At 32.0% G+C, this 20408-nt stretch overlaps 1 protein-coding gene across 4 annotated transcripts in view; it reads right to left on the reverse strand.

The window, feature by feature from the left end:
• Positions 1 to 1091: 1091 nt before the first annotated feature.
• LOC107446306 (protein c-ets-1-A) overlaps positions 1092 to 20408 on the reverse strand; it is a 188835-nt gene continuing 169518 nt past the window's right edge. For all 4 annotated transcript variants that reach the window (XM_021145115.4, XM_021145116.4, XM_021145117.4 and 1 more), the window contains 3 exons: positions 16441 to 16668; positions 5290 to 5565; positions 1092 to 2202 (listed from right to left, as the gene is read on the reverse strand). In XM_021145115.4, coding sequence (XP_021000774.1) covers positions 1859 to 2202; positions 5290 to 5565; positions 16441 to 16668 — 848 coding nt within the window. In that variant the 3' untranslated portion in view covers positions 1092 to 1858. The remainder of the gene's footprint in view (positions 2203 to 5289; positions 5566 to 16440; positions 16669 to 20408) is intronic.

The raw sequence follows: 20408 nt of genomic DNA on the forward strand, positions 1-20408 counted from the left end.
AGGTAATTATAAACTGATAATATTTTTTATTACTAATGTTGTATCAAAATTTATGAATGAAACTAATTGTTTATAATTAAAATGTTATATGCATAGTAGTAAATTATTTCAGCTTGATCAAAAGAATATTTTAAAATAAAATTTTAGGAAAAAAAAAATTTTATTTTTTGAAAAACTAAATTAGGAAAGAGTTTAGAATTAAAAAAATATTTGCTCATAGATATAAGAATCCTATTTGATAGACTTCAGGTTGAAATTTCACTGTTAAAAAGAGATATTTTATGCTTATTACCTTTTACAGAAACAACTTACTAAATTACTTATAAAGGTTATTTAAAAATCTGTAACATTGTTATAACTATGTTAAAACAAGGCACTTATAAAACTAGGCACATAGACAAATTTACTTCATTAGCCACATGCATTAATTTACTAACAAAACAATTTTGATAGATGTGTAGCCAATTTAGAAACTAATAAAAAATAATATTTTGTACCTAGTTGTTGGAATTTGTAAATCGCTAATTTTTATAACATACAAACAAAATTACATAAACAAGTAAAATTATAATATGCAATAAGGAGAAATATAAGGGGTGTCTTATTTACATATGTGCACTTGTATGATAAATGTATACATAAGAAAGAAAAAACACATCTCGTATTTGTTCATATCTACAAAACGATTGAAAAATGAGCACCATTAAATAAAATACAACACTTTTTAAGATTTAACTCTTTGGTAATGTTTATAAATATTTTTATATTTAATTGCAAATTCAGTTTCATCTTTCAGCACAAAATTTCAGGACTTATTTAATTTATGATTTAAAAATTCATTATAAATATGAGTTCTTTTCATAACAAATTATAAATATTCTATCTAAAATAGTTCATTACAACATCAGACATTAATACTGTATTTATTTTTAGCATAATAAATAATTGTAAAACATAATGTTTTAAGATAGCACAGCTATTAACATTTTATCAAAAATATCATTTGTTTATTTCAAATTTTAAAAAAAATTTGTATAAAATATTTATAATTCTAAACCTTTTAGTTATAAAAAAGGCACTTATTTAATTAATTGGGAATGTTAGATTGATTTTTAAAATTTTACATTTTTTGTAAATATTTAAAAAAATTACTATTTTGCAATTGTAAATGTGCATCCAAACAGACTAGTTAACCACTGTAAACAATCAACATTATACTTATTAATGAAACTTATAAATGTATTTTCTATAAAGAATGATGAAATATAAAGTTCAGTTCCTTAAATAATAAAAATATATACAACAATATTACTTGCAGGCAAGACAAACATAAATGATAAAAGAGGGCTTAGGGGAAATATAGTGATAAGCCACATTCTAAAGGTTATATTTTTATATCAAAATGTATGGTTAACAAATAGGCACTTAACAAATCTCTTATTTGATAACAGCACAATACTTTCATTTAATAACAGTACAATTTTTGGTGTTTTTCAACACTCTTTCTACCACTTTAAAGCTCTCTTAAACAAATGTGGTTTATAATTATTTAACCCCAAGCCCTTCATAATCTTCAAAGAGAGACAGGAAAGAAACACAGGACAGAACAGGCGAATACTGTAGTTTTCTTGTACAAAAGAAACAAGTACCTGACTAGCCTCTGTTTCTGTCGATGTTAACTAGAATATTTTCGGTAATTAGTTCATCAAGAATATTGCCTTTTTAAAAAAAAATCTCAAAACAGATCACAATTGAAACAGTTTGTATCGGACACAAGGTCTGATTCTTTGTAAGTATCAAATGTCTATGATTTATGTGACCAGATAATAAAACTTGTAACCCGTTTACTAAGTGTGACTTAGCATTCTTCTGTTTTGATATCGGGTTTAAGATCTACCATTGCGTGCAACTCTTCCGGGCTATAGCCCAACAAGTTCTGCAGATCACAGACAAAACGATAAACGTAACGTTTCCCAGCCGTTTTATGGATAATATTTTTGTCATAATAGTATCTTAGTCCTCGGCTGAGTTTCTCGTAATTCATCTTTGGTTTATTTTTACGAACACCCCATCGTCTTGCCACTTCGTCCGGGTCTGTGAGTTTGAATTCCCACCCGTCTCCAGTCCAGCTTATAAAGTTTTGGCACGATTTGTCGGTGAGGAGTTCTAGTAGAAATTGCCACAATTGTATTGGACCACTTCCTATAAAGGCATAAAAAAATAGTTAGTTTCGAATATTTTACAAAAAAAAAATCATGTATATTTATACAGGGTTATTCATAATTCCCTCCGGGGGGTTCGAAGCGTTATAATAAAAAAAACGAAGACGAATATGGCAAAAAAGAACATATGAAATTATTCCGAAAGTGTGTTCAAGTTTTAATTTAAGCAGTTGCCGGTAGATGGTACCATGACATGTATGGTGCATAGACAGTACCATGTTGAGTAGAGTATGGCAGGAACTGGACTATCACATTGATGTATGCCGTGTGATCAAGGGTTCACACATAGAACACCTGTAATGTATGTAAGTTAAACTTGAATAGTTCCGGAATAATTTCATATGTTCCTTTTTTTTACTATAACGCTTCGAAACACCGGAGGGAATTATGAATAACCCTGTATTTAATAACCATGTTTCAAAGCAAATAAATGACTATGGTTTTGTTATCATGAATTTTAGGACAGATAAAAACTTTGAAGTGTCCTTAAAGACACTGCTAAAGTATTGGTGATTTATTTGAAATATGATTTTCAAATATATATGCAAAAGAAAATTTCCAAAGTGCTCAAATTTTTAATTTGATGATAGCCAGAGCCAGATATTGTTTCAGATTTCATGGAATGGATATCAAAAAAAAACATTAATTTAAATTGAGAACCAAAAACAAGAGCTTTGTTAAGACGGCGCCATACCACGGGAGTAACTTTTCCTTCTCCTTTATTACAAATATAAAAGAAAGGAAAAGTGGATTCAGGAAAACCTAGAGAAAGGCATGAAGTTTCAAATGCTGAAGAAAAAAAATTTCAAAATATCAAAATGCAAACAAATTATTGGAGGAAAACTTCTTCATTGCATAATCTTAAGTTATCTTTTCATAATTTATTTTGATATTTTAAAATTTTGTTTTCTGTATGTGAAACTTCATGGCTTGCTCTAGTTATGTCTGAATCCATTTTTTCTATACATTAAATTTTAATTTAGTTATGGAGACAAAAAATTTTCAAAATATTAAAATGCAAACAAATTATTGGAAGAGAACTTAATCTTAAGTTATCCTCTCATAATTTGTTTTTATTTTTATATTTTGAAAATTTCGTTTCAGTATTTGAAACTTCATCGCTTACTCTAGGTATGCCTGAGCTCACTTTTTCTATACTTTAAATTTCAAATTATTCATCGTGGTGAAAGAGAATTTGCGATAAAAAGTTTCTCTCGAGGTATGACGTTCTCTTTACTGATAAAAAGCAGTAAATATCATGATGTAATGAAAAAATTAGTCATAGATTAGTTATAAACATTTCATTTTATTTATTTATTTATTATTTTTTTTTTAAAAGCTATGTTTTGCTGTATATCATTTTGAAGCTTTCAAACAACCTATTTTTAGCCTCTAAAGCGTTGATTAAAGAAAGAGATGAAATAGTGATTTTTCTGCTTAAAATTTTATCCTATTATATAAAGAGGGCTATCCTATAATATATTTCTAACGACTATTTAGATATTCAAAAATTATAAAAGAAAATAGAAACTTGCATATTGCCAGACAAAGATATGAATGGGATTTGAATATCGCTCACATGTATGCATATAAAGTACTAAAAAAACTATTTTAATCTTAACTGCCAGTATGTTGACCAACCACTTCTTGTTTAAATAATACGTAATTGCAATTTTTAATCTCCAAAATTTATCAGAGAAAAATAATTCAGATAATATGATCTGAGCCATTCTATCACGTATGTATCGCTTCATATGATAAATAAATAATGTCCTAAAATAAACATTTCTTATTTATGACCACAAAGCATTTCATAACTGCTTGAAAAACCAAAGTTTTAATTGTTTGAGGAGTTATCCCGTCACACTTGAAGCGAACGACTTGACTAATCTTCTAACAATGAATTTGAGAACATAATTTACAATTTGTTTTGTCAAAAGTACGTGGGAAAAATGTATATATTTTTGTTATTTATATCTTAATATTTTTATTATTTATGTTTTTATTATTGTTATTTTGCGCTGAAATTTTTTTTCCATAAATTTTTACTGCCATAATTTTTTTGTATACATTCAATAATTTTAATGAGAAAACTTTTCGGCATACAGTTAACGACGCCTAAAGTACTTTTAATTTAATTGTCGTCAACCCAAAACTTGTCAAATTCCACAAAAAATTTATTTTTCGTCATCATGCATAATAAAGCAAAGGAAATATTAATATGCGTCTAACACAGTTTTTTTACTTTTATGTTTTTCCCATTTTATTACTCATAGATTTAAGCCTCAAAACTGATTCTTTGCTATTGCTTATCTTAAAGGTTCTCATCACAAGGAAAAGACATTTTAGTTTCCCTGGTTGATCAACGGAAAATTATTATGAAAGCCATTTCCTTTTTTATTTTGTAACACATTAATATTTCTAAATATATTTTAATTTTATTCATTGACATTTATTCTGTCGGGCTTAGTTCCCATGTGTAAAGAAAGGTGTGCGCATGCATATATATATATATAATTTCAATTTTTTTTTTTGTATTCATACCATGCTATAAAGCATAATATACACAAAAATCTTAAAAAATTCAAAATTTTGTCTCCAAAGGTATTTGAGTACTATAAATTAGGAGATTTTGCTCTTATAATTCTCCGATTATCCGCAGGAGGTAATTAGAATATATTTTCTGTCTGAAAGATATTGTAAATGCTTAAATATAAAGGTTTAGCTTGGTAAATTGTATTTAAGTCTTTGTAAATAGAATAGGCGTGTCAAGGTTATGCAATTTTCCCTTTCCGTTACCATGGTATCCACAAATCTCGCTTTTTCCCCACGCCAGCATGTTATTATAATAAAATTCTGTTATGAGTTATAGATACTCCTTAACTGCCGTGTGGATAAAATAAAAAAAAAGAGAAGCATTGCTGCGTGTCACATCGTTACCAAGCCGAGGAAGATTTAAAATGTGACCTTGAAACGCCAATTTTAATTACCAGAAGTATAAGAAACGTTTCATGATATGTAGTGGTTAATTGTAAATGGATCATTTTATGCCAAAATGAATTCTCACCTGAATAGCCAGCAAGAACTGCAGCTTGTATGACAGGTTTGCTGTCCTGTCCTGGAAGAGGAAGAGGACTTTGCATTCCGATCATGTTCTGAAGATTATTGTTGAGCGTTAGATGACTATCTCGGTTTATGTTACCATATCCACCATGCTGGTGGTTTATCTCTGTTGACCAGTGTGAGCCAGTTTGGATTGAGCCAGGTACAGTTTGGAATGGTGGTTCATAGTGATGAGGACTATAACTTTCTGAATACCCCATTTCGTGGTGGGGATATCGTCCTAAATGAAAACAATTCTCATTACTGCACAGAACAATTTGCTATACATATAGCTTTTCATAAAAAAAATCAATGGATGTTGAGTTTGTCTGAATTTAAAGGGCTCAATTTTCTCCTAAAAGCTATTTTAAATGTGTCATTAACATTGATGGTTAAAAATTTATTTTTTCTATCATTAAAATGGATTAGGAAATCGAAAATTTCATTTTGATAATGCACTTATCATTTTCGGGGATACATTTGGAGTCTCAGCTTAAATCATGAGCGTCGTTAGCGTGGATAACTAAAATTCTCATTATTTCAGACAAATGAAAGAAAAAAATCATGAATCGTCATCAATTTACATTCACCAATGTTAAAAAATCAATAAATAATAATATTTTTGTTTACATTTTGCTGGTGGAAGAACGTTCGATTATTTATGTGCGAAATTTGTTGAACTATTAAAATAGAATATTTAATTTTTTTTTCCCTTTACCCCCCGAAAAATAGGACGCCTGCGTCGTCTAAGGTTTAAATTTTTCTTCTCATTAAATATGATATATTTCGTACGGATGTGCTTGTTATCAAATATAAATACATATCAATGTCCAGATAATTTAAAATGTCTGTGATAAAACATGCATTGTATGTACTTTTGTTAATATTAGTTATTCCCACAAAAATTTATGACAATCAAACTCAACCCCTATGATTAAAATTTTTTAGAATGATTCGCCCTATTTCTAATTCCTAAAAATATTAATCATATATAATGGATCTTTCCCTTTTTTAGTAAAATTTAATTTGACTAATACTATAGGGCATAAATGATTTAGTTTATTATTAAATACTAAGAGATATATCTAAATTCTGAACTTGCATCAGTTTCAATTCAAATTAACGTTTCATGTTTGCCTGTTAACTTTGCCATGAGTAGGCATATTTCTGTTGTTGCAAACAGAAATGTGACAGTTTTCCTCCGGATATCCGTAAAAGGTGAAAATATTTCAAACAAAACTTGAAAACTATGTCACTCATCAGGTAAAGTAAATAATGCAGTTGTAGAAGAAAAAATCACGAAGGAAGTTTTATAAGTAATGTTTACAAAATAAATAATATTCTTCTTTAACTTTAAGATCGAAAATATTGTAATTGAGGCAATCAAAATTGTAAAACTTGCAAGGATAAAACATGCCAAATTTTTACATAAAAAAGCTGCTGTTGTTACAGTTGGCAAAATCGGAACTCAAGCAATTACAATTACATCAAGCCAATCGTCAAGGGACATACAGCATTACAAGTTGAACTATTTTGCCATGTGGTTAGGCAAAATTGGCTATGGTTTTAAGATAAAAGGGGAATTTCGTCTCGTTGTAAACTTACCAAACAACGTTCGTTAAAACAAAGTATAAGCTTTTTTACTATTTTTTCTCTTCAAAATTTTAGAAGGCGTATCCTAGTAAATGTTCTAGTTGAATGTTGACGTTTTACATATCTTTAATTCTTGGTGTTAAGCATACCAAAACATTGTTCCGCGACAAAGTGATGAAATCGAATTTTAAAATAATCAGAACTGCCTCTTTCCCCAGCGACTTAAAATTTTACCCAACGACGGCACCTTTTATTTAAAAAAAAAATGTCGCTATTTTTTTCCTAAAAACTGACAGCGCTTTGAAAAAGAATGACTTAGATAAAATTATTTAATTTTGGATATTTATTTATTATTTGTTTTCATAAACTAACCAAATATCAAATTTTCCATCTGAATTATTTACTTATTTCGAATAAAAACTTCAATAATTAAAAAAAAAAACTTTTTGCCTCCAGAAGTAGAAAATACTCGAATATTTATTTGTTAATTAGAGCTTTTTCGTTCATTATAATTTAAACTAAAGAGATGTGGTATTTTGTCTAAATAATTTAAAATATATTGATTGGTAATTTTAAAAAGAACACAATCCGTATGACTATTTTATAAGTTAAAATATATATATTTTTTATTACACTATCTCTATTTATAGGTGGTAGATTTAATTGTCTGCCTATGAAATATGCAATAAAGTTTTCATCATCAATGGGCAATCAAACTAATGGCCTAATTCATAATACAAGTAGAATGTTTGTTTTCTAACGCGAAATATTTCAACAACTATAAATAAATTCTTTCTGGGGACAAGTGTCTAGCATTTCATGGAGAAAAGGCAATAAAGGATTGAAAATAACAAAGTCATTCATTTTTAAAAGAGACATGATCCAAATGGCTGAACATGGAAATGAACCCATTACTTTGAATTGAGAAAGGAAAGTAATTCAATCAATGTTGTAATTCTTCTTCATTCATCTTTCAAGAAATCAAGAAGTTTTGAACTGTTTATTTTTCTTTTAATGATATTGATATTCTCTGTTAGCGATCAAAGGCAACTCACATTTTCTTTTTAATTGAATTGATATATTTTTTTTTTATGAATAAAAAGGTAAACCACATGTGAGATACCAAAGTTTGGGACAGTTTATAAAACTTGGGTTTATTTCTTTCAAATTATTATTAATTATTGTTATACTCTACCAGTAGTCTTTTGTATGACTCATGTCAAGTTGACTCCCCGACTGAAGTAAAGTATCCTCAATGTTATACGGATTATGGGTTAGAATCCACTTGCCATCAGGCTAACCTTGGGAGGTATTCGCGGGAGTTTTTTTTCTCTCTCCATCTAACGCAAATGCGGCTTAGTTCCATAAAAAAGTCCTCCACGAAGGCTAGTTTGTTCCAATGTTTCATTCAGAAGTTCCTTTGTCTTTTGGGTTGGTTTAAAATTATTAGATTACGTAGTTCAACATTGATAGTCGTAAACTAAGAATTGTGTCGACTGTAATGTGTCGATAATAAAATAAAATAAAGCAGACGATTATTTCGAAAATTAAAAAAATATTTTACGTAAAATATGCAGTTACGCGTAAAACACCTCGTATTATACTATATTTACACTCAAACATTTTGAATTAATAGGATAACAAATAAATTTAAAAAAAAAAACGTAATTTATAAACTTGTTACACGTAATTTTGTGCAGGGAATTTTATCTTTGGTCAAACGAATTTTATAATTGTGTGCAAAAATTTTTCAATTCGCACCTGACCAAACTATTGGGAACCATATTTCCCAAATTGCGGCTACCCCCTATATTTCGGAGGTCAGAGATCCGACTCAACCTGAAACCCATCAAATAAACGGTTTGTTTATTCAGAAAAAAAAAACGTTTTTGTGTGTGATGTCGTAATTTAAAATATCGCCTGCTTATTGATTAACATATTTGAGGTCATCCCGTCGAACCATTAAGATTGAGTCCTAGAACGTTGTTGAGGTTTGAGTTCGAGATTAGTTAGATAGTTTGAGTTTCCTGTGCTGGCAACATCTTATTGTTTTATATTCTTTTTGATGTAAATAAAGTTTAAGTTTTCAGTTTGTTCTACGTGACTTTCAGTCTGATTTGCTCTCAACAAAATCCAACATTTGGTGCCGAAATAACTCGGTAAGTCATACTGAACTTGTTTAATTACTTTCGTCAAAAATCTGAATTGGAATGGCTACCGGTAGTGAAAAACTTGTAATATTTAAACGCAAACGAACAACGCTACGTACCGCCATTACGAAACTAACGACGAAATTGAACGATGCTGCTAGTACACAAACTGAAAAGGAATACAACATTGAACGTTTACAAGATAAAGTTAAAGAATTAACCTTGGCAGACGATGAAATACATAATTTTTTAAATGATGAAGAATATCAGGAAGACATAATAGAATGCGAAAGATACACAGAAAATGCTCATTTGGCGTTATTTAATTTCAAAAGAACAGCGAATCGGAACACGAATTCAATTTCTGAAACATCGCCAACAGCTGCCAATATAAATAATTTTTCAGCTTCGCCTTCAAATGTTACAGTAAAGTTGCCTACAATAAAAATAAATACGTTTTACGGCGAAATTGAAGAATTCCATAGTTTTTGGGAGCGTTTCGAAAACTGTATCGACAAAAACGAAAGTTTATCGCTGATTGACAAGCATGTTTTTTTGCGGGGATATTTAGATGGAGAAGCAAAACGAATAGTTGATGGAATTAATATAACTGCAGAAACATATGCAACAACAAAGAATATTTTGAAATCGAAATATGGCGATAAAGATAAAATAATACAGGCTCATCTCGATTATTTAGAAAACCTAAAACCTGTCAAAAATCACTCTCCAGCAGCAATAAATGAGTTATATATTGATTGTAATCGAAGAATACAGGCTTTAGATGCTTTAGGAGAAGAAACTCAATCATACGGAAGAATTTTGGCTCCTAAAATACTTCGTGCTTTTCCTCATGAAATCTGTCGTAACTGGATTGTACATGCCAAACGTGAAAATTTTGGTGAAAGCGATATTTCAAAATTAATGAAATTTTTATCAGAAGAGGTCGAGGGATCAATTACTGCAAGTAATATTAAAGGTTCACTTGCTCCAGATTATCCTATTAAATCCTCCTTAGAAAATTTTAACGTGAATTCTAAATCAGTTACCAAAAGTAAAATAATGTCACCCTTTTGTTCTTTCTGTGAAACTGTCGGACATTGGCCTCAACAGTGCAATGTTGTAACGGACATAGACGCGCGCATACAGAAATTGAAGACTAGTAATAGATGTTTTTTGTGCACTAACCGAGGACATAACAAAAAAAATTGCCCCCGTAGAGAAAAATTTGTCTGTTCCAAATGCAAGAGAAAACACCATACATCAATATGCAAACCTCTAACCAATGAGCAGCCTGTGGCTACATCTACAAACAAAATTGATGTATCGCCTTCCAATTTCGTTCATTTGCAAACTGCACGAGTTTTTATAACTGGGCCCACAGGCATTACAAAACTGACACGTTGTCTATTGGATGGTGGAAGTCAATCTAGTTTCGTTTCTTCTAATCTTGTGGATACTTTAAAACTTCCAGTAATTTCAACCGGACATTTGGACATTCAAGCCTTTGAATCCCCAGCTAATGTTGGCTACATGCGAAGACAAGTCAAATTTCAGTTATCAAGTATCTGGGACAAATCTAAAGTTAATGTTACTGCATTTGAAAGCTCCAACAAATATGCATCACACCTACCTTCATCAACGGATCTTTCACTTTTTGCTAAAAACAGGCGAATGAAACTTGCTGATCCAGATGATTCATTGTCGAACTTACCAATTGAGATTTTAATCGGTGCAGATTACTACTGGATTGTTATGAATTCTGAAGCTTCAGTCAGGTTGTCGGATTCTCTGGCCTTGGTCCCATAAAATTTTGGTTGGGTACTTAGTGGAACTCGATCACACGCAACAGTTTCCTTCATTTCAACGGTTCATAATGTTGATGTGGATACTTCAACTCAGGAATTAGATAATGTGGTACGAAATTTCTGGAACTTAGAGAGCATTGGCATACAACCAACACAAGAAAAAATAAGTCCTCACAACTCTGAACTCTTAACGAACTTTCATTAATCTTTTGAAATCATCGATGGTAGAAGAGTTGTAAAATTGCCTTGGAAACCAGAAGTTCAACTTTCGTCGAACAATTATGAAGTCGCAATTCAACGATTTAAATCTTTAACAAGGAAAATGCATGCAAATTCAGAATTCAAAGTAAAATATATTGAGCACATGCAAGATTACATTGATAAAAAACACGTTGATGTTGTCTCAGAAACACATAATGAAGAACGTTTATTTTACTTGCCCTATCACGCTGTAAAGAAAATCACAAATGGAGAAACTAAGTGGCGTATAGTTTTTGATGCATCTTCACATTCTCCAGGTCACCCATCTTTGAACGACGCTCTTGAAGTAGGACCAAATCTTCTTTCCGATATCTTAGCCACATTGTTGAGATTTCGACTTTCTAAAATAGCAATCACTAGTGATGGGCGACAAGCATTTCTGCAGCTGATTCTAGCAGAAGAAGACAGAGATGCAACACGATTTATTTGGTACAATACTACATATACTCCTGATGGGAAACTCTGCACTGAAGATAAAATTGTAACCTATCGATTCACACGTCTTCCATTTGGACTCGTCTCTAGTCCATTTTTATTAGCAGCTTCTCTTCGTGAATTGGCTTCAAAACACAAACAAGCATATCCTACAGCAACTAGACACATTGAGAATAACACCTATATGGATGATTTTGTTACGGGAACGTCTACGGATACTGAAGCTCTGATTCTTTACCAAGAACTTACATCACTTATTAGCCTACCATTAGACAAATGGACTACAAATTCTAAGATTTTGAAAGATATGTGGAAACAAGAAAACGTCTCGTTTAAGGATATCACGCAAGTCTTGGGTGTTAAATGGGATACTAACAGTGATGTTTTTCAAATTGATGTGCAGACAAAAATTGTTCAAGCATGTAAAGAACCAGTTACAAAACGCTTACTACTGAAGTTGATGTCAAAGTTTTACGATCCTCTAGGCTTGTTTGCTCCAGTTACAGTAGTTGTGAAGATATTGTTTCAAGATACATGGCTTAGTGGTATTCAGTGGGATGAACTATTACCTCCATCTGTAGCACAGCAGTGGCACAAGTGGATAAATGAATTACACTATCTGAATGAAATATGCATCCCAAGATGGATTGGCTTTTCCGAAAATTCCGACGTTACCATACATGTATTTTGCGACGCTTCGGAACGTGCATATGGTGCTTGCTTGTACGCTCGTCACGCAGATGACATTTCTACAGAGATCCATCTCATTTGCAGTCGAAATAAACTAGCCCCAATCAAAAGGGTCACCCTTCCGAGACTTGAATTGTTAGCTGCACTACTAGGAGCTCGCCTACTCCGATACTTTTGCAGGGAAACGAACATGAATTCCCACACTGCCATACTATGGAGTGATTTTACTGTAGCTTTAAGTTGGATAAAGGGAAATCCCAACCTTTGGAAAACATTTGTCTGCAACAGAACAACAGAAATTCTTCAAAACACTATTTCAGCACAATGGCGCCACTGTCCCGGTACAGATAACCCTGCGGATCATCTTACTCGTGGTACCTTTCCATCACAGTTATCGATTTTAGAATCTTGGTGGCACGGCCCGAAATGGCTAAAACATGATCCAGAAACTTGGCCTATCAAAGTTTTGTCTACACGTACACAACCTTTAGTTGACGCTGAATCACGAAAAACCAAATTTCAATCCTCCTACGTTGCAACTACAGAACCCATCATAGATATAACTCGTTATAGTTCTTATACGAAACTTCTTCGTGTGACTGCCTGGATACTACGTTTTGTATCCAACTGTAAGACTCAGCAACACATAACTCATGAACTGAATTGTAATGAAATAGAGAAAGCTAAAAACTATTGGATACAAACTGTACAGAATCAATGTTTCTCAGCTGAAATAAATGCCTTAAAAGCTGAACGTCCCCTGCCGAAAAAATCCAAAATTTCCCGTTTCAATCCCTTTCTCGAAGATAATTATTTGCGCCTTGGGGGAAGGCTGCAATTTTCAAACATTTCATCTGACACTCGACACCCTTTATTGCTCGATGGTAAACACTATTTTGTCCACCTTTTGATCCAGCATACACACATACGACTCCACCACTTAGGTGTGCGTATAATCCTGTCCGAGTTACGTTCAACCTTCTGGATTTTAAGAGGACGTCAAGCTATAAAGCAAGTTATTCACAAATGCCTACCTTGCAAGCTGTCCAAAGCGAAATACGGAAAACAAATCGAAGCTCCTTTACCTCCTGAAAGAGTTGTACCTTCTGCTCCATTTACTACCACAGGAATTGATTTTGCTGGACCCGTGAATATTCGATGTTTGAAATCAAGAGACACAGCCTGCATAACACTATTTACTTGTGCAACAACACGTGCATTACACATTGAACTTGTGTCGGATCTTACCACAGACAAATTTCTTTTGGCACTACAACGTTTTGTTGGCCGCAGAGGACTCCCACACACAATCTATACCGACAATGCTACCACTTTTCATGCAGCAAATAAGGACTTGATTCTGCTATGGCAAGTTCTGTCATCAGCTAAAACTCAGCAATATTATGCTCAAAATGGCATAACTTGGAAATTTATCGCCCCACGAGCGGCTTGGTGGGGAGGCTGGTGGGAGCGCCTAATAGGAGTTGTCAAGCGATGTCTACGAAAGGTACTCGGACGAGCACTTCTTGACGAGGAAGGTCTGTCCACGGCCCTCATTGGAATAGAAGCCGCTCTGAACAGCCGACCATTGATATACGAAGATGACAGTTCCACAGCCTTAACACCAAGCCATTTCTTGACAGGACGGAAACTAACGGCCATTCCATCCAGCCCAAATAACAACACAAAGCTAAGAAAAATCTACAAGCAGCAGCAGGACTTACTCGACTGCTTTTGGAAAAAATGGTCTAAGGAATATTTGCTTCAATTGCGGTCATTTCATCAAGTTCGTAATCAGGACAATATCATTAACATCCGAATTGGCGATATTGTACTTCTACAAGAAGATGTCCGACCACGTCACATGTGGAAGAAAGCTAGAGTGGTGAACTTGCATGAAGGACGAGATGGAAAAATAAGATCCTGTGAGCTGAGAGTTAATGGTCACAATATAACCCGTCCGGTAGCTCTGGTCATCCCTCTCGAGGTCGACCAGGGCGGGGAGGATGTTGAGGTTTGAGTTCGAGATTAGTTAGATAGTTTGAGTTTCCTGTGCTGGCAACATCTTATTGTTTTATATTCTTTTTGATGTAAATAAAGTTTAAGTTTTCAGTTTGTTCTACGTGACTTTCAGTCTGATTTGCTCTCAACAAAATCCAACAAACGTGAAGATCCGATCATTAGATCAAAAGTTATTAAGGGTTGTTCGTTTATTTTTTTATGCGCTGCACGCCCTCAACTAATGAATTTCTTTGACTACACGATCTAGCAGTTGTGCAGCCCATGTCAGATGCTCTGCATTTATTGACATAGCTCACAGACAGTTGAAGACTACATCTTTAAAATATCTTCATTTAATTTTCACAAATTAACTAAAAATAGTTGTTATACTTATTCGAAATTATACTTCACACTCAGAAAATAATTGCGATACTCCTATGAAGAGCGTTTTTTTTTATTTTCAGTGAATAATAGCATAAAAACTGACATTCGTATGTAGCACAAGTATTCCCTAATTTTATAAAAACAGTTGAATATTAGATACAGTTCTAGTAACAGAAGACCTGCAAATTATTTTTCATCTTAATTTATTATATTTTTTAAAAAGAAATCTCAAAAATTGCTGATACGAGGAAAAAATTTCTTACTTATTAATTTACTATATTTGTTTGCCAATTTACAGATATAAAAGAAAAAAATTTATTATTTTCAAACATTTTTAATTAAATAAAATTTTAAAGAGAAAAATCTTTTTAAAAAAAGAACTTATCGCCGAAAATTATTGCTAACTTGTTTACAGGTTGCGTACAACATAAATTTAGAGCAACATAATTTTCTTTTTTGTGAATAACTTTTATTTCCTTAATATATTTGCAAATTTTGAACTCTTTCTGACTGTGTTAGGTCTAAACAAATTCTAATTTATGAAGATAGTGCTGCAGATTGACTCTGTAAATTCTACTACCAGGGGATAGAGCCAGTACCAGATCCTTGTTTATAGAACCAAAACTATGGTATATCTGTTTTTCTGCTATATTCACGTTGTTTAGTTTTAGTTATATTGTTTAGCACAGAGTATACTTTATCTTCATTTGGATATTAATTCAGTTAAAAAGAATTACAGGACGATTAAATTTTAGCCTCCTCTGTATACAATTGAACAATATAGATGAGAAACGTATTTACTGCACCGTTAGAAAAAGAATTAAATATTTGGTACAGTCAATCTATCACAAGTAGGAAGTAATTAAACCAAAACTAGGTTTTTGAGAAAAGGCCGAAATCTAAATGCTGATGTGACGAAAAGCATTCGATGGTGGTATGGTAATAATTGTCTTGCAAATTGCAAGCAACGATAAAACAAAATCTAGCATCTACCCAAAACATTCTTTCTGTTGTTGTAGATGACACAAAAAGGAGGTATAAATATGTAAGGGCTGCACCTTGCCCATTTTCTGGAGCTATGAAGCTCCAGAAACGGTATTTGGGAAAAATTAACGAAGCTCAGAATGGCAATCGTATCTAAACGTCTTGGTAAACTTTCTTAACTTGTCCATTTGTGACTAATGTTGCATTTTTACAAGAAAGATAATAAACGGAAACAGCAAGTAATTCTACATTTATGCTATTAAGCCAAAATGCTTTACTCTGCGAGCAGGTCCGGATAGCCTGGTTGGTAGGGCACTGGGCCCATGTCCAAGAGGTCGTGGGTTTGATCCCAGCCGGCCGAAGACTCCCCCGTGTAGTAAATGGTGGATGATGCACGTAAAAGCTGTCGAGTCACAATGGCATGTTCCCATAACAAATCATACCTGTAGGGGTAATGATCCAGGAGTTTCTTTGTCTTCTGGATCGGTTCAAAATTACAAGGCTACGGAGTTGAACATTAGTAGTCCTAAACCCAAAATTGGGTCGGCTGTTCAATGACGGTTATAAAATATAAAATAAAATGTTACAATGAGACAAGTGTAGACTATACATTTGAGTTTCATAAAAAAAATTGTACAAAAAGCTTCTGCTTGGCAATGTAAAATAGCATCCTATCAAGCGGGGTATCTAAATGGGGCAAAACAGTAACAATCCTTCATTTGATTGCTGAACCATAATATTTTCACACTCTGTTTTTAAGCTATACCTATGAGAACAAGAACGATTATCTAAAAGATGAATTATTCTTACCTCTGTAGTGTCGATTAACGTATTGTGTTTGATATTTTGTGTCTTGGGTCATCACAACATTGGAAGGTGAATAAAATTCTGGACTATTTTCTATGTAGGTGGGATGATTGGGAATGGATTCCAATACATATTCGGAATTATCCTCTAATTGTGCCGTCGTAACTCCAAGATCATCTTGCGTCATCTCGTGTAACGTATGCATTGTTTCACTAATTTGGCCGTATCCACCTGTAAACAAATAGATTTAAGACACTATTTAAAACAATATTCTTATAGATTTAAAAAGTAAGAATAATTAGGTGAAATATTTCTGTGAGTATGACCTAATCCTGATTAGATTAGATCTTTAACGATTTTTCAAAAATTTAGAATTTACTCCAGTTTCTTTCAAGCCCCTTCAATTTATGAGGTGATTGTGTAATAAGCAAAAAGTTTCCTTTATAGAGTAGTGCGCACACACCTTTATTATAATTCTAGTTTTATTATTGCAAGGTAACGTTTAATTGAATAGAACAGTGAAGGATATTCCTAGGTCGGTCAGCCAGATTATGTTCTGTCGCCAAGGAAATGAAAAAGCTATAGTTTAAATGTCAATCACAATTCGCAATTATTTTCAAATTAATGTAAACTTACAATTTAGAACAGATAGGATGATTATCCGAACACACAAGCGAGGTTGAATTAAATTTGTTCAAGTTGGCAGTTCTGCTGGATTTCGTTTTTTCTTCCATAATGATGAAACAATCCATATTTATAGTTTTTACCTTTTATTTTACTTATATTTGAAGCAATGTGATGATTTTTAACTGTATATGTAATCTTACGTGAAGAATTGCCTAAGAGACAAATAACTTAAATATTTTAAAAGTTAATAAAACTTTTTTAAAAATCGCCAATTTGGCGACATTTTTCGTCCTAGATGAAAATTATTAAAATCAGAGCCTTATTCTCAATTTCTCCAAATTTTTATGAGTCCAACTAATGCAACATAGGAGTAAGTTTTTAAATATTAAAAAATTAGACCACAAACGCCATATTCACGTTTTGAGCCATTTTCAAAATAAACGTGAACAGCTCTGGTTTAAGGTAGGCTAAACTTGACCAACAGTCATGAGTAACAATTGCAGACTCACAGTAGTTATAAAAATAGCATATTATTCGCAAAAGAGTAACATTTCATAATACTTCGGGCCCTTCGAAAAACAGTCTTCTTGGGTTATCCATGAGAAATAAAAAATTACATTTACTTAAGGCTGTTTTTCGAATCATCTATCATCGCATGCGTTTTTCGAATAATATGCTATTTTCATAATTGTAATGAGTTTGCAATAGTTACTCATTACTGTTTGATCAAGTTTAACTTATCTTTAGCAAGCGCCATCTATGTTTAAAACGTCAATGGAGAAAGCCACAGTTTTGAGAAAGAAAAAAACATTTGTAGTCTAATTTTTTAATATTTATAAGCTTAACTCTAATGCTGTATTATCTGAGGCTCATGAAAATTTGCAAAAATTGAAAATAAGGCATTGGTTTTGATAATTTTCATCTGGGATCATTGTTTCATTGAGGCACGATAATCTAAGTGTGTATGGTTTATTATAAAACTCAACATTTTAAAAAATGAAATTTACTCGCCAGCCTTAAACATTTGATCGCAAACGGCCTATGGAAATTTCGCGCCCCGAGTTAAATGACTACATATTTGCAATAAATTAATGATACAGTGTTAAAGTTCGTACATTATAAAATAATGCAATGAATTACAGTCAAGTATTATTTCTTAACCCATCGTCCGTTAAACTGCAAAATTAATCAACGAATATTATCTTATCGAAATGCCACATAAATGAAATCCTATACTAAGATATACGTTTTTGTAAGAAAATGAAAGAATATTGAGAGAAAAAATATTTATATAAATAGCTTCAAATAAATAATTTTAAATAGCCCAGTTACGATCTTATGAAAGACTGTTTATTCTGGCAAGAATGAGAAGAATAGAACTGTTGTATTTTGTGAGCAGCTCGGAACTAATTTTAGATCATAGTTGACAGCTTGAGCGATCGGAAAAGGAACATTATTCCAATCGGTTTACATTTTGAAAGAAACACCGTAATTTATACCGTACGCCTACAAGACTCGACCAGTAAGCTAAGAATAAATATGCGCAAATTGACCCCGCCAGAATATTAAAAACTTTCAAGTCAAGTCGGTGCTGTATCTTTTATAACGTTGAAATGTAAGATGAAAACTTTTGCATTTATATATTTTGTAAAAAGAAAATATTTTTACAATGAAGAGTTAAATTTTACAAATTCACATGTTGAGATAAACTATGCTAATAAAAAATATTACTACAAAAATATGCAAGGGTAGAAAAAGTTTGGAAACAGTCAAATATCTCGAGAAATACACATCTGTTTGGAAAAGTGAAAATAGTCAAATTCAATATATTTTAAAAACTATTCAATGATATCGAACTCGGTTTTTCACTCCCACCACCTGAGAGCGAGGTGGAGAAAACTTTGACATCTCTAATATAAACCCTTTTTTTTATTGCAGATTCGGATTCTCCAAAAAATAAAAGTAACCCAGTTGTATGTAAATGCATTTTGCTTCATAGAAGGCGCTGTAAACGAGAAAAATTAAATATGGCACGAGTTGTTTAAAATAGCCAATCTCGAGACCCAGCAAATTGTGAAGATAAAAAGAAACAAGTGAAAAAAAAAAATTATCGATATTTTTATTTTCAATATCAAGGGTCTCGAGTTACCACCAATTTTAAACAGTCTGTACTCTTTTTAATGTTCTTGGTTGCATGGCTATCTGTGAAGCAAGATGCTTAAACCTACAACTCAAACAGGATTACTTTTTTTGGAGAATCTAGATCTGCAATAAAGAAAAATATGGGTTCATATTTAAGTTTTCAAAGTTGACCCCGTCCCACCCTGGGGTGGAAATTTTTCTGCGCGGAGAAGTTTTAATTTTTCTCAAAAATCTCTAACAATATTCAGGAAGGAGTTTTCACAAATTGATTGTAAAATTCCTAATTCATTAATAAATCGTGATGTGAAGACTTTTAATTCAATTCGATGAATGAGTAGAATCCACTTAAATAGAGAAAAATAGATATATTTATGTATCATATATAAATAATTAAAAAGAAGTAACTAATATATAATTAGATTTAAATAAAGATATGCTAAATACAAGAATTTTTGGAGCATTATAATATTCTATTGTAAAATGTAACATTGTAGGGCAGCATTAAATGATAACATCGCATTAAATGATTCAACTCTTGACCTAAAAATTCAATTTCTAACGATTATTTTAAGATACGAAACGCACCAAAAGTTAATCAGAAAATATTTTATAAAAATAATGTGAACTGGGTAATTAAAGTCTGGAAAATTTTTAAATGAGAATTCTTAACCTTTATCACTAAATTACATCTGTTGTTTATCTATACCATATCATAACTCCCTCTCCATATACATAATTCCGTAAAACTTAACAACAAATAGAATATCATTCGAAATACTGAAAACCTTATTGTTTTCCTGTTACTTTATCTAGTTACCTTTTTTTCGCATATTTTTTTCTTGCGCTTAAGTTGCTACCTATACTTCTGTTTTAGGATATGCAGAGGTGATGTGCGCATGCTAATGCAAAAGTATGGGAATCAGTCTCTCATATATCTCTTACTTACCACTTGCCTCCTCAGTGTGTGGCCTACCTAACTCAAAAAGAGAAAGCGGAAACCATTGAGGAAAAAAAAATCACCAACTTCATAAAAAATGAATTAATAAAAAAAAATTACAAATTATTCTGCCATTTATGAATGCTATTTTTGCTAATTTAGTTAAAGTATTGTACGCTGTATTAAACTCAAGCCAAATGAAAACTTAAATTTATGTATATGAATGAACTAATTATTGATAGTGCAGATTTTTTTTTCTTCCTTA

Source organism: Parasteatoda tepidariorum, chromosome 2 (genome assembly GCF_982258835.1).
Source record: "Parasteatoda tepidariorum strain Cologne lab strain chromosome 2, Ptep-v5.0, whole genome shotgun sequence".
Classification (NCBI taxonomy): domain Eukaryota; kingdom Metazoa; phylum Arthropoda; class Arachnida; order Araneae; family Theridiidae; genus Parasteatoda; species Parasteatoda tepidariorum.